The sequence below is a fragment of the Mytilus galloprovincialis genome, chromosome 4, assembly GCF_965363235.1.
Source record: "Mytilus galloprovincialis chromosome 4, xbMytGall1.hap1.1, whole genome shotgun sequence".
NCBI lineage: Eukaryota > Metazoa > Mollusca > Bivalvia > Mytilida > Mytilidae > Mytilus > Mytilus galloprovincialis.
In genome coordinates, this window is record NC_134841.1 from 69,911,937 (window position 1) to 69,927,956 (window position 16,020).

The 16,020-nt window shown below is 31.7% G+C and overlaps 2 protein-coding genes across 3 annotated transcripts in view; one reads left to right on the plus strand and one right to left on the minus strand.

Moving 5' to 3' along the window:
• The window catches only part of LOC143072834 (uncharacterized), a 51,124-nt gene that overhangs the window by 18,909 nt on the left and 16,195 nt on the right, over positions 1-16,020 (plus strand). For both annotated transcript variants that reach the window (XM_076247941.1, XM_076247942.1), the window contains exons 15-26: positions 226-388; positions 749-881; positions 1,400-1,510; positions 2,137-2,311; positions 2,595-2,823; positions 3,200-3,365; positions 3,935-4,037; positions 6,141-6,341; positions 6,960-7,085; positions 7,364-7,508; positions 9,655-9,748; positions 10,370-10,504. In XM_076247941.1, the coding sequence (XP_076104056.1) occupies positions 226-388; positions 749-881; positions 1,400-1,510; positions 2,137-2,311; positions 2,595-2,823; positions 3,200-3,365; positions 3,935-4,037; positions 6,141-6,341; positions 6,960-7,085; positions 7,364-7,508; positions 9,655-9,748; positions 10,370-10,504 (1,781 nt within the window). The remainder of the gene's footprint in view (positions 1-225; positions 389-748; positions 882-1,399; positions 1,511-2,136; positions 2,312-2,594; positions 2,824-3,199; positions 3,366-3,934; positions 4,038-6,140; positions 6,342-6,959; positions 7,086-7,363; positions 7,509-9,654; positions 9,749-10,369; positions 10,505-16,020) is intronic.
• On the minus strand, positions 13,153-14,703 carry LOC143070734 (uncharacterized). The gene has a single exon (XM_076244909.1). It carries the CDS (start codon positions 14,679-14,681, stop codon positions 13,398-13,400), a length of 1,284 nt encoding a protein of 427 aa, XP_076101024.1. The 5' UTR covers positions 14,682-14,703; the 3' UTR covers positions 13,153-13,397.

Here is a 16,020-nt window from a genome sequence, read left to right on the forward strand (position 1 = left end):
TGTACAAATTTAATATTGTTAACTGATAGATCTTAACAATCTACATTTTCCCCTAAATGTATAATTGTCTGGCATATATGTACTGTTTGCTTTTTACCTCATTTTCAAAGTTCATGAAATCATAAAATTTTTAATCAACTTATGACTTTGTAATTAGTTGATCTTTTCAGTTACAGTTTTTTTCTGTAGTCTGTCATAAGAATGTAATGTACCCTTTTTCTGTAGATCCATCCACTACCTCTCATATCAAAGAAAAGATAACTGGTGCTGTAACCAAGGGAGATAAGCATGTTATAAAATCTGTGAGTGGAGATTTGTTAGGTTGGAGTAATCATATAGTAGATAGTGCTGAATGTCTTTTGGTACACTCTGATACTGCCAAACGAAGGTAAGTTTTTGTTCTGACCATATATAGATATCAGAAGATGAATTTGTGGTATGAGTGCTAATGAGACATATTGTCTTTTTAATCAACTTTGTTAATGTGAATTGATTCCATTTTGCTGGACGCTATGCTAACAAGTTGCTGAAAAATACAAAATTTAGTTAAATTATCAAAATTACAAGAAAAAAACTGAGAAAATCCTATTTTTTGAATTTTTAGATTTAACATATAAACAGTTAGCCGAAAATAACTTAAATGCTTCTTAAAATGTGAAGCTTCAGAATTTTTGTGATATTTGTGTATTTTTAACATTTCTATGTAGATACTTTCTTGTATAATATTTAAAATTTTATTTGTTAACAGAAGTATACATTCCTTGTGTAGTGAGGTAGATGAACTAGTTGCAGACCTAACGGAGAAATTAAAATATGTAGCAATGGGGGATCAAGATGATATAGCTGATATTTGTTCTCTAAGTCAACTATGGGAAGTCAAGGTAGGTCCTTAAAAGATGGATAATTTGACAAATATTTTACTGCAAATTCTGCAAATAGGGAAGACGAAAATATCAGAAATTGAACAACCAAAGGAAATGCTTATTTTTCATTGACGAATCTACAAAAAAAATCATGTTGTGTTCATTGCAGTACAAATGTAGATGATAAAAGATTTAGGATACAAATCAAAAATCTTTCTAATTCGTTTCTGATAATTCACTTTTGACAGATACAATACACAGTTTGACAGATACAAAACACAGGTTTTTCAATGGTTTAATGTAAAACATATAATTTCATGAAGATTTGTGTATGATTAATAAAAGATACAAGACATATAACACAGACCTTAAACTCTTTCGAGGTAACATCTGTTTTATGTTACGCTCACTGTTATGAAAAATAAAAAAAGAAGAGTTTTCTAACTTTGAAATCAAGCTGTCTAATCATATTGTAAATTTGACATTTATTGAGTATACACATTGTATTAGTCTAATACTACTGCTTTCCATTGAAGATTGAGAAGATAAGAGTATTTATAGATGTGACGGTGGACCAATGGAAAGACATTTCAGACCCTGTTTATAAGTCAACCACGTCATCTGATCAAAGGTTAATGAAACAACAGGTAAGAACTATTTCCTGTCATGCTTAGATATCAGCTAATTTTTAACTAATTTTAACAGCATTTAGTTGGGCTTCATGCCTTTAACCATTTGACAAAATGAATATGTACTGGCTATAGTACAACAATAATGTTCCATTTATAATGTCCTTTTACAGCGGTTTCCATTGAGTGTGTAGCCAAAGCCAAAGGTAATATATTTGGTTAGCTTGCCTGTTAGCTTAGGTAAACTACCCTACTTTAAGAATAGACTAGTCCAAAAGAAAACCAATCGATCTGTCTGTTGGACTATGCTATTTCGAAAGGAGGGTAGTATACCTGACCTAATAATGACGTCACGGTTCAGCTAACAAGCAAGCTAAGCAAAGATATTTCCTTTCGCTACACACTCAATGGAATCTTCTGTAAATGGTAAAATCATCCAATATAATGGTGACCAAATAAAGTTCTGATCAAAACTTTGATAATTTATTTAAAACTCCTAGTAAATTGAACTTTTTGGGAGTACAGAAATATCATATGCACAAGACTCCATGGTCCAAACTGACCCTTTAATGATTGTAGAAGATGATATGATTATATTTCTGGTTATCTTATTAAATGTGGGTTAATCTGATTTTATTTTGCAGATTGACTCATTAAAACAACATACCACTAGTATATCAGAACTTATGGATCTAACAGAAAGTATGGATGATAAAGATATTGGAGAAGAAAGATGTCAACGTCTACAAGAAAATAGTAACGAGTTAGATAACATTACAGTTACCATAGTAACAACATCAGGTGTCATATATAAATCATGTAAGCCTAAATATTGTAATCGTCATAGAATTATTAACATAATGTAATATGACTATGGCTTAGGTGTCCACTATTTTTTTGTGACTCTAGTTTGGTAGATAAAGTAGCAGTTTTTGTAGGAAAAACTAATTGGGTCTTGATAATTATTGCTTTCCTTTATCATGGAAGTTAGTAGTTGACCTTTTGAATAAAGTAAAGGATATAATATATATTCTTTTTTTTTTTTTAATCAAGCCTAGCTTGTAAAGTCAAATATTTGATAATGTAACTTTCTATATTACAGCTACTCATCAAGATAAATGTCAACTTGAACAACTTTGCAGAGAATGGGCAGTGAGAATATATTGTGTTCTTGACGACCTTGAAGGATTGACCTCTGACCTTTACACTAAAGGGTGTGATAGAAAAGTGTGGCCAAGTGATAGCAATCCTTTAAAAGACTCACAACTTTTTGAACATATACTGCATCAGAATAGCCAGATCAGAAATCTCTTGCACAGTGCATGTCTTGGGTAAGTTCCCAAAAGAAAGGATTGATTTTAACACATTTTGCCATGTACTTTCAGTCATGATTCATTGACTTCTTTAATTTTAGCATATGCATTAACAAATTACCAAAAAGTGAGACAAATCTCTGTGATAACAGTTTATTATCAGATCATTTTCATTTTAAACTAAAATACTCTATAACTGGTGTATTTAGATATAGGCAGACATGTTGTAAAGTATTCTTTATCAACATTGAATCTGACATTTACCTGATCATACCAGGAAGCTCCTTTTAAAATGATAATCTTTTTCAACAAAGTCAGTTTTAAACTCTTTTTTCCCAACTGGTAAAATATTTCAATAAACAACAGCTACATGGATTTCACTGTTTTATTTCAGAAATGACAGTGTTTCTGAATTAGCAACATCCCTTTGTTTAGATCAAGATGGATTGTATGACAGTATAAAATCCACTTCATCAAGGAAGAAAAGAGAAGTAGATAAGATAACAGTGACATACATATGTTGTAGACTTGGTCTACTTTCAGGACAGTGGATTGTTAAGGTTAGTCCAAACATGTTCATTCAAAATACACTACCAAATGAAAATTATTATATTTTCCAATAAAGATATACATAAACAATCAAAATTTGATGTCAGTTTGTCATTTATGCGCAGTATACAGGGAATAATTCTAAAAATGAAAACCAATAATGCATGCAATGGAAAAATTGACAGTAAAATTATATAGATATAAAAATAAGAAGATGTGATATGATTGCCAATGACTGTCTCTACCAGAGTCCAAATGACATAGAATTTAACATCTATAGGTCACAGTATGGCCTTCAACAATGAGCAAAACCCATACAACATAGTCAGCTATAAAACGCCATGAAATGAAAAATATAAAACTGTTTAAAAAAGAAATCTAGCAGCCTGACTTGTGTACAATACTATGAGTCGTATTACCAAAAAGCATTTTTGATTCGTATGATATATGAATGTAGTACTGGAATATCATTGAACTGAATTTGGTCATCATGAATTATACAGTCAATTTAGTTTTCGAAAAAAAAATCCCACTAAAAGAAATACATAGAAGAAATGGTAATTAGTGGTTGTATTTTCAGAGTATAAAATGTATGGATATATTACAAGAACAGACATTGATGTATACAGCTTTGTTAAATAAATTATCAGATAGTGCTGTGGAAGTCAGGACAGCTCAAACAGGTATTTATCAGTATTATGTATGGATGCCATATTTAAAGACAGTACCTTAAATGGTATCACACAATAGCAATTTATTTTTATACCCCTGCTTTAATTACGTCCATCAGTCCATCAGTCCATCAGTTCGTCAGTCTGTCAGTCCATCAGTCCGTCCGTCCCATGAATATTTTCGTTGCATTTTTCTCAGGAACTACAATGCCAGGATTTCTGAAATTTGGTTTCAGGGTTTATATAAGTCAGTTATACTGTGTGATACGTTTTCAGATTCATCACTTGACAACTTCCTGTTTACCGAACACTTGTATCATTTTACACATGATGGCCAAGTTGAAAATATTCGTCACATTTTTCTCATGAACTACAATGCCAGGATTTCTGAAATTTGGTTTCAGGGTTTATATATGTCAACTTTACGGTGTGATACGTTTTTATATTCATCACTCGACATCTTCCTGTTTACCAAACACTTACATTATCATTATTCGCTTGCAACGGGGGTATCATCAGTGAGCAGTAGCTCACAGTTACACTTGTCTACATTGGGGTAAAACACATGTCATCTCATCATAGAAAATCTAAAAAGTTGAATTCTTTTATTTGTGATATTCTGTGCTTTTATTGTAATTCTTTAAAAGTAGAAAAAGTCAATTCTAAGTTGCTCTTTTGCTTGTAAATTTTGATTTAAAAGATATATGTGCAGTAATATTTTTCTTTGGAAATACAATGTAGCATTATCATTTCCATGTCATTATAACTAAAAAAATATTATAAATCTGTGATGTTGTTAGCCTATCCTGAAATTAATATACAATTATGGCCCGTTGAAAAGGTGAATATCCAAAATTGTCAACACAAGAAGGTTATTTCATTGATGGCGCAGCCCGAAGTGAAATAATTTTTAAGGGTTGACAATTTTGGATATTCATCGATTCTAAGGGGCCACAATTGTTTTATTATACGAACTAACAGTGGAAGGGCATTTCGAACACTTACTAGTAGTTTGAAAATACATTTGTCTTCGAATTTCTCGAATTTACAACAAAAGTAGAATCTTTTTGTAAAATATTGATGGCCCTGAAAAGGACCATTTATAAGAGATATCATCGGCTGCTGGCACTCTCAGGTGTATTCATGTCCAATGCCTTATTTCCTTGTCTCTCGATGGGCTTCCAGTGTAACGTGAACGCTGCCATTTTGTTTATTTAGTCTGTGACATCATTTTTTATGGGAGGTAACTCAAGTACAAACCAAGAAACTCAAAAGGTTATTCACTGGTGAATAATAGGGTTTTTCACTGGTGAATAATAGGGTTATTCACCGCTGGCGTAAATTTTTAGGGTTATTTGTCCTTCCTTGCAATTGAATGAAAATTAACTGAATTATTCCATGTCACGTGATAACGTTTCACCCAATAGAATTGTTTGAAATATATGTAAGGTATAACCATATATTTTGATTTCAAATCTCGCTGTGACAAAAACTTATGTTTGAGTGAGTAACTGTACTATTATTGCTATATGTGAAAACTACCAAGTAATATTTTTTATATAGCCTTTCAAAATGTGTTTCCACTTTGTCCTTTAAATAAGAAGTGAGCAATCTCACTATTATGAAGAAAAAAAATTGTGAACTGACATGTAACTGTTGGTGAAAAATTGTGTTAAGTGTTGAGATGAACAATATAATAACCCATTTTTGGTTTAAGCCCTTTGAAAGATACAAAACTGAATATTCTTCTCAGTTTTCTGAATAGTAATTATCATTTTCTCTGGTCATGTAATTAGATGAACAAAACACTGTAAAATAAATGGAAATGTATGTATTCATAAAAAAATATTAAAGAAGAAAAGATTTGATTAGTTCACACTTTGGCCAGTAGCATTTGAAAACCACAAAGTAGTTAAAACCAAACAACAAGAATCTACCTTACAAAATATTACACTGATAAAAATTGATAGCATATTTTCAGAAATGAGCAAATACTCATTGCTTTCTTTCTTTAAATAAGGTTGTTTTTTGTCATTTTGCAATAAATTCATTTATAAAAGTTATTTTTAATAAATGCTCTTTTTATTTCATTTCCTTTGATTTTTTTTGTTGTAGATGCAGAAAAACAAATGTGCATGTCAGAGTTTCAGTTGTCTCTAAGTAAATTCAGTGAAAGTTTGATGAGTTTAAGACAGAAAACTCTACAAGGTATCCAGCTGTCTACAGAACTTGACAAACGATCAGCTGTTAGAAAGTGTTTAGATGAAGTGACTGGTATCTCTCCTCAGCTTATTGATATTGTCAAAAAATTAACAGGTAAGTGATTAACGTGAACTTTTCTGCATACTGTGGATTCATTATTGGGGGTTTCATTGGGGGGTTACGATCCTGGATCCCGCTTACTATTTTGTCAGATTCCCGTATCCAGCATACACTATGTACGTAAGCAATTCTCATTTTTTTTTGGTCATTTCCCAGGTGCCGCTAGACCTCATTTCCCGTTTTCCCGACACAATAATTTGACTTTCACCTGTCACGCTTACAAAAAAAAATCGGCAATCCAGCGTCAAGCTTAGACCCCAGTGAGACCCACATTATTATTCATGAGATACCAAATTTTGTGGATTTTATGGTTATAAAGGAACAACAAATTAAAATGTTAAAATTAAATGAAGTAGAAATTGTTTATAGGTTTTTAAGGAGACTTTGGCAAAATCTTAAAATCAAATAGCCACAAAAACAAAATAAGTGTTTATAGATTTGTTATCTTTCCTTGTCTTCATCTATAATTTTTAATTTGCCCAGGAACAAGAGCATTGAAGCTTTTAATTATAGAACCCAGATTCGAAAGGGGGAAAAAACCCAGGATATGTAAAGACAAGTCATCAAAATATTTCAGTACCTGTATTTAACTTGTTTAAATATTTGTTGTAGAAGATGGAGATTTATCAAATACAATGGAAGAATTCACAAAGCAGAAAGTTTCATGGGCAGCTAAAGTTCATCAGCTTTTAGTGTGTATACAACAGATGAAAGATTTAAAGCCTGGATTAGTTAAAAGTAATTAAAGTTATTATCTGAATTATCTTTAGAGTTTTGTGTAGTTGTATTAACATTTATAAATATTAATTGTGTATAATCTGAGTCTCCAAATTGCCTTAGGACTTGTTTCATCATATATATTACTTAATATTTTTTTAGAATGTAGCAATTTTTTTCACAGCTGTGAGTAATTGTATACAAGTAAAACACACAGAAATTTTAATACACATAAGGAAATTTTATATTTTAAGCTGTCATATACCCTTTGTTGAAGGATCTTCTCTTACATTTTTCAGATTTGAACAAAGTTTTAGGTGTTAAAACACCTGAAGATTTGACACCTGCTGCCACATTGGAGCCTTCAGTCCAACCAGTGGAGGAGAATGACAACAAAGAAGCGGGATTTAAAACAGTACATGAAGAACTTCTCTGTGTTACAAGGTTTATATTGTCATTCTTATTGAAATTTCACATCACTGTCCAAATGATACTATGTATGGAAACTTATTGTATCATAGCTGTGAAAATGTATCCATTACCAGAAAAATAAATGTTACATTAAAAAGTTCATTTAATAATGCCTATTATTCTTACCATTGTAACAGTGTTCTTTGTATAGTTTAGCTTATAATTAATATGGACACCAATATTTCATCGGTTTAAGAAATTAAAACTTGCTACCGGTCTGCCTCTAAGTATTTATAAATCGGGCTCCCATATAGGTGAAAATCTGTTCGATGTCTGTTTTGTCTACTTGTTTATTTAACATAAATATTCAATATTCAAGAATAACATTGAAATTATTTAGCAAGTTATCTAATTATTGACATAAGGGGTTAGCTGGTCCAAGGACACAGTTATTGTCCTTTGGTTTTCGTTGTCTATGAATATAGTTCCTAGTGTAAACAGTGTATAACTTGCATGTTTTATTTGATACACTTTCCCAATTTATTTCTTGATATTAAATGCATGAAATGTTAAGTTAGGGGATGTTATTACATGTTAAAAAAAATTGGGTGCTGAATCTTTATCATGTTTATGTTAAGTAGTGATTTGGTCCAGTTCAAAAAGGTCAAATTTTATCACGTCTGAAGCTGTCAAACTGAATTTTACACCCCCTTAACACAGAATTGTCAATATTTTGAGTTAGAGCTGGTAGAAGTTTCTATAATTTTGATATTATTTGACTCACTGGTAGTACACTACGCTGTTAAAAATCTTTTTAAGAAAGAGCAGGTGCGATTTTTTTAATTTGAATTTATTGTCTAAAAGAAATGCACTACGAAATAACTGTGTTCTCGGGCCAGCTGCAAATTGGAAATCTGTTATTTACATAAAATAATGTTAAAAGACAGCAGTTTGTGTATTGATAACAATGCTATAATCTAATTCATCTTAAAAATTGCCTGAAGAAGTTGAGCATCACAATTGAACTTATTTGTAGATCTTACTTTGCTGACTATTAGGCCAATTAAAATTAATTGATAGATTTTCATCCCCGCCCGCCCCTCTGAAATCGTCCCGCCCCGATTTTTTTATTTTGCAAAATTTACGATTTCCGGATTTTGTTCATTTCCGTTACCGGTAACCGTCAATAATTTCGTTTCATTCGAACTTCCTGTTTATAAAATTTCGGTTTTCATATTTCTTGTTTCGAGTACTTTAAAACGATTATGTTGACAAAATCTGCTGCTCAATGATGACAGTATCATTTACGGAGAATATAGAAAGATTACCAGAAGGGCATGAAATATTCGGGTTACGAGTATTAAATACGCTGTGTCCAACGCAAATCGCGGTATGTCACAAATTGGAAATTTCTTTCATCAGAAAATTGTGGATTTATTTAATAATACATTGACTTTGTGTAAGCAAATTTGGGCTGTGAATGATTTCCAAAGTGCAAGAATCGTGGAACAAATTGGTAGAAAAAAAAAGTCGGCAAACATACACATTGTGTACTAGAAAACCCTTAGATTTACCTATGGCTATTGTTTTTGTTTAAAAACACAAAATACCATTTACAATGTAATTATATATGCGTCACTTCTTGTATAACTTATGAATCTTAAAAGCGCCAACTTTACTATTCCTGGCAACACTTGTTTGAGTGTTCATTTCATTCATAATACTTGTGCTGCATACCATTGCATTTGTATACGTTTATGGGGACTACAAACCATCGCTTTGAGAGCAAAATAAATTTGGAGTTGGTAGTCAAATGAATAGAGAATTTCTCCATGGTTTTACTGTTTGCTGAAAATATGCTTCTAAAGTAGCAATTGCATGTAGAACAGTCCGCGTTGCAAATCAGAGATGTTTATTCAAGAATTATGTAGGATTCTTTATACATGTTTAAACATTTACATGGTATAAGCTAAATTTTGTAATTATAACACTTGCATATATATGAAGTTCACGCCACAAGGTTTCAAATTGAATAAAATTTAAAAAATAAAATCCTCCCACCCGCCCCATTTTTTTCAAAACTTTGGATGAAAATCTACTAATTAATTTTAGTTGGCCTTATTGCTGTTCTCTGCATTTGTGAATATAAATGAAATATTAAATTTTCTATTTTTTATAGTGAAAAACAGAATATGGCAGTTGGTCAATTTTCTAAAGTAGGAAGGAAAAAGAAGGCAACAGATTCACCATATAAACCAAATGCTTCTGTTCTGGTAATTTATGAAATATTCATATCATTTAATTTCCCATACTTGGCAAACAAGATAAAAATTATGGTCCTACCAGTTTTTTTTCCATATACAAGGAAATGCCAAGCATAGCAAACATGACAGAAATTAAAAATATCCAAATTTTAAAAATGAGCAGGTTGTGGCTTGTACAACAGAAAGCATGCTTGTTTATCTTTTTATATTCCCATTCATATTCTAATGATATTCTGCTTAATCTCTTTCCAGTTGGCTATCACATTTCTATCATATTTTTTTCTCAATAAATACTAGTCATAGCTTCTCGTTATGTAGCTCCAAGCTTTATTTGGTTATGAAATATTGTTTGACATATGTTAAGCTCTTTCGAAAAATAATTCACATACATGCAATTTTCATCAAAGTTTAACAAACAACATCCAGCTTTGGTATGATTAGTGAGGAAAAGCTCAGAGTACAATCCTTTGTTTTTTTTAGATTCAACAAAACTCATTGATGATAAGTTGGTCTCCTTTCTTGAAAGTATGTTTTGTTTTATGAACTCTTTTCCCTTCAGAAACAATATAGCATTTAAAAGCATAGCAATATATTTCTTGTTATTTAATTAAAGATCTATTGCTTTGACAGGCAGCATCCAAATACCTACAGTCCGAGGCAGAGAAATGGGAAGATGATTGCAATCCTATTGTTAAGGTTGCCAAGGAGATGTCTTCACAGATAAATAAGATGACAGGCTATATCAGAGGTGAAGGTCAAATTCAAGTAAGTAATCTTTTTATTATGTTGATTAGAATGGATGTGGAGTGAATGTGTATAACAGTACCATAAAATAAGGGAGATAACTGTGAAGTGAACATGTATAACAGTTCCATAAAATAAGGGAGATAACTGTGGAGTGAATATGTATAACAGTACAATAGAATAAGGGAGATAAACATCCATTGAATACTGTGCATATTGCTGTGTGTTTCTTTTTTCTACATTGACTAGAGATATAAGGGGAAAGTTTGGATCTCCCAAAATATCTCATCTCCAACTCCACTACATTTTATGCCTGTCTAAGGGCAGAAACCACTTGTCTTTAAAGTCTTGTATGTTTTTTTAAATTTTTGTTCATTCTTATGTTTTGGAGTTTAGTATGACGTCCATTTTCATTAAACTAGTTCACATTTTTAATTAGGTCCAGGTAAGGACCATCTCCTAGTGCAGCATTTTCTCGCTGCCTTGAAGACCCATTGGTGGCCTTCTACTGATATGTGCTCTTTGGTCGGTTTGTTGTCTCTTTGACATATTCCCCATTTCCATTCTCAATTTTATAATTCTTTTGTTGCTTTTCTTCATCCATATATTTGTAAAGTTTAAGAATTCAGAAGTATAACACCACAAACTTTACTGCCATATTAAGGGGTGTGACACATATAAGGGGAAGCTTTGATAGGGAGCTTGATAATTTTTTTTTATGCACTTGTAGATAAGAATCTTATAAATGAAAATGAAATTTGCCTTATTGTTTTTTTTTTTTATCCCACCTTCAATGAAAATCACGCAATGTGAGACATATGGATTACAATCCTGCAGTGACAAAGATGATACACAACTATTTGTACAGAGCTTCACAGTTTAGGGGTGTCTCCCAGATGCTTCATACATGTATACAGAAGTGTTATGCTATGCAGTTTCTATTGGACATATGTTCATTATCTTTGAACTCATTTTCATGGTTCAGTGTCTGCATAAAAAAAGTGAATAGGTATTTTTTTCAATTTTTCAATTGTAATGAGTAAAAGGATTTGGGTGGTTTGTTACACAAGTCTGTCAGGCAGGGTTCAGCTGACTTTGACCTGATTTTCTTGGTTTATTGGCTAATTTCATGTTTTCATGGATATGTATGTTTCTTGTATGCTTTAAGGTGTAATACCATCAAATAATGGTAAGTCACATCTGGTTGTACATGTATATGAAAATAGGTTGAAAAAATAAAATCCCTAGAATTTGACAGTTGTATGTAATTAGTCCTACATTTTATTGTAGTAAAACATTTCTATGTCATAAACACATGTCTTGGGTATTTCAAAGCACCATTATTTTTTTATTTGGGATTTCTATAGAATATTTTGTAAACTTGAGGTTACATGGTTACTAAACATTGTACACAGATTAAATAAGGGAAGAAATTTGATTGGTTAACTTCCAGTGATGGATGGTTATTTTCTTATTTGCAATGAAATGTTATGTGAATTTTTTTTTTTATAGTACTGGACAGCATAAAGCTTTACTCATGCCAAGTATTTCTTTATTGAAACAAAAATGAATTTTGCACATTTTTAGCTCACCTGGCCCAAAGGGCAAAATGAGCTTTTCTCATCACTTGGCATCTGTCGTCTGTAGTCGTTAATTTTAACAAAAATCTTCTCCTCTGAAACTACTGGGCCAAATTTAACCAAACTTGGCCACAATCATCATTGGGGTATCTAGTTCAAAAAATGTGTCTGATGACCTGGCCTACCAACCAAGATGGCCACCATGGCTAAAAATAGTACATAGGGGGTGAAATGTAGATTTTGGCTTATATCTCTGAAACCAAAGCATTTAGAGCAAATCTGACATTGGGTGAAATTGTTTATCAGGTCAAGATTTATTTGCCCTGAAATTTTCAGATGGGTCGCAAACCTGTTGTTGGGTTGCTGCCCTTGAATTGGTAATTTTAAGGAAATTTTGCCGTTTTTGGTTATTATCTTGAATATTATTATAGATAGAGATAAACTGTGAAGAGCAATAATGTTCAGCAAAGTAAGATCTACAAAAAAGTCAACATGACCAAAACGGTGATTTTTGTTTACTTAACATCTGAAACCTGATTAAGGATGTACTTAGGTGAGGTTAGGTAAAACTTAAGAAATTAAGAAATTAAAATTGATACACTAAGCTGGTAGAACATCAATTAAGGATAAAGATAAGCTAAAAATATTGATAGGTCATGGACCTCCTTTTCGAGATATTTGAGATTTAAAATATGGCGGGAAAAGGCTGACTCGGACTTTTACCTTATATTTGCATTGGTATAATTTGGGTCTCAAAACAAAAGAAAGAAAATTAAGAATCTTCTAAAATTTTTGTAAATGACCTTTCATGAGCTATTAAGTCTTATATGAAAAAATAATAGGGTGTTATGGGGCAAAATATTTTACAGTGTATAGTATGGAAAAACACCAAGGAGTCCGAATATTTGACACAAATTCCAATACTTCACCTAAGTACATCCTTAAGTTCCATAAACATTTTGTAATATTATTTATAACAAAAATGCTGTTAAAATGTAAATACTTTATTATAAAAAAACATACAAAAATAAATGTATCTTTTAAAGAACATATATATATATATTTATCGCTATTTTGTGCATTTTTCCTTTGATTTTTTTTTGTGATAATTTTCAAATCATGCTTATCGCTTGATATGGAAAATTATCGCTAGAAACTAAGGAGGCATGTGGCGTTGCTAACGAAATTGACATAAAATGTAAAATAGCGATAAACAGATTATCATTGGTCATCTCAACTCGATTGCTTTTCTCGCTTTCGCCGTCCCGGCTCAAGCGAGAAAATCAATCTGGTTGAGATAATCAACGATAATCTATAAATATGCCCTGGTGCCGTTATGTTTTTGGAATAAGTTTGTCTGCAATCTCTGCAAGAATGAACTTCATTGCATCATCTGGTTCTTCAGTTTTGTCATCAGATGATATAGAATACTGCATGTATTTCATGATATGTAGAAGATTTGAATGAAGTCTTTTTAATGTTTTCATATCTATATCCTTCAGAAAATTAAGTATTCCTTTATCATTGCTAGCTATATCCACAGGTATTGATACAGAAAATTTAGAAAAATCAAAATATTTTGAAAATGCGTATTGTAAAGAATGGTTTCCAAATGTAACTGGTATACATCCACTCATGATGGAATCGTAAAATGATTTTCTGGTCGGAGAATCTCCCGGTGGCTGTAAACAGAACACCGAACGATGCATCCACAAAACTAAATTTCTTTCAGTTTCCTCGTCACATTGCGCAACTTCAAAGAAAACCATTTCTGTGGGCAAAGTTTTATTTTTGTATTCTTCATATGATTTATTTGTTTTATGTTTAAATTGTTCCATGATTTTACATCTGAATTCATTTTGGCACACAAGTCCAGCAGGTAGAAATATGAACACGTCTCTCTGGTTTAAGCTTGGAATCGGTAGTGAATTGTTCGTCATGTTTCCTGGTACCCAGTGTATAAAAGAAGGGTATGGAACAACATTAATGGACTGGGCAGCAGTTTTCATGAACAAGTTATCAGATGGGGTTACTTCTCTTTCTATGGATAGAAATGTCATATTTTGGGCAATATTATACTGCAGATATGGGCAAAACTCGGAACACATTTCTCTGTGAATTTTACTGATTGTCGAGAAGTGAGGTTTTCCTTCTGTAAAATATTTTTGAGAAAGTAGAAATTCAGTTAAGTTCATGATTAATTGGTCACTTAAACTTGTGAAATAATATTTGTTGAAAAATATACAATGTGTACCAACATATCCAGGAACGTAGAAAATGTCTGCTGAATCAGGATCTAATGTTCTGTAGGAACTTTTTAATAACTTATGGTGAATGATAACTTCCAGAGCAAACTGGTCGGTATTACGAACTGAGATCTCGTTATTTTCTCCTATGGAGAGCAGTTCATCTCCCATGCCATTATTTCTTAGCGACATACAGTTCTTTAATCCATAGTTTTGAACTGCATAATTGACAATGTCCTGATTCATGGAAGATGGTAGGTTATATATATAGAATTTGAATTGTTTGGATAGAATATCATCTAGATTTGTTGATATGTACAGGTCATCCATGAGAGTGGTTGTTTCCCTGAATAAAAAAAAAGGTTGTTTCATAAAATCATTAGAAGGGTGTACTTCTAAAGGAGTAGGTCCAGTAAGACCCCTTTTTGGCCCCAAAATATAGCAGTTTTACAAAATTATTAAAATGTAAACTTTTAGTCATTTATTGGATAGTAGAAAGGTTCTGCTACATAAATATGGGCTCTTTTTGACAATACAATGCACATATATTGAGAACTAGCACCATTAATTCATGCTAAATTACTGAAATCTTCACAATTCCAGCATTTTAGTTAAATTTTAGACGGTTTCCGTGTAAAACGAAAGTGGCCCCATTCGTGTTCATCCAAAATATTGAAATGGAAGTTGTATTTGATGATAATACATAACATATATAAAGATTGAGGATGAACACGGATGCGGCCACTTTCGTTTTTGACAAAAACCATCTGAAAAGTGACATTTTTTCGCATATTTGGTAGATTTCTCATATTTGAGCCTGAATCGGATCGTTTTTAATGACTAAATAAGTTAAAATCTTTCACATAAATTAATTGCATCATATGAAATAGACACTTAAGTGTTTAAAAAGTGGTCAAAATCTTTCGTCAGATGAAACTGAAATTTGAGGCCAAAATCGGTCCTTACCGGACCTCCTCCTTTGTTTTATTGGGTGAAATGTCATAGAAATTGTACAATATTATACTGTAGCAAATGGAAATTGTAAGAATAGAATTTAAAATGATGGAGAAAATATATTTATTGTAAAGAAGTTGGATTATTTTATATTATAGCGTTTTTGTGCATTTTTCCTTTGATCTTTTTTTGTGATAATTTTTCATATCATGCTACTCGTTTGAGATGGAAAATTATAGCTAGAAACTAAGAAGGCATGTGGCATAACTAATGAAATTGACATGAAATAGGCAACGTCGTCATATGTTAATTTGATAGCGATAAACAGATTATCATTGGTCATCTCAACTCGATTGCTTTCTCACTTTCACCATACCGGATCAAGCGAGAGTCAATCTTGTTGAGATGATCAACAATAATCTATAAATATTGAATTTTGATTATGAATGTTGAAGCATGTAATAGCATTTTATATTCACGCATATATATTACAGTGGATATGTAAATATTTAAGAGACTTTGTAAAATTACTTGCAGTTTTAGTGAATGTATAAATGGAAATCAGACCTCTTACTAATATTTACATATAACATAATTTCTTCAAGACATTTACCATATTTGGTCAGAATAAAGTATGCGTTTGTCTATGATATGCACACCCTCTCCATCCCCCCCCCCCCAAAAAAAAAATAGTATAAAAAGTCTTAGTTCACTGTGGAAAGCCTTTGATAGGGAACTTATAAAACATGTTTTTTTA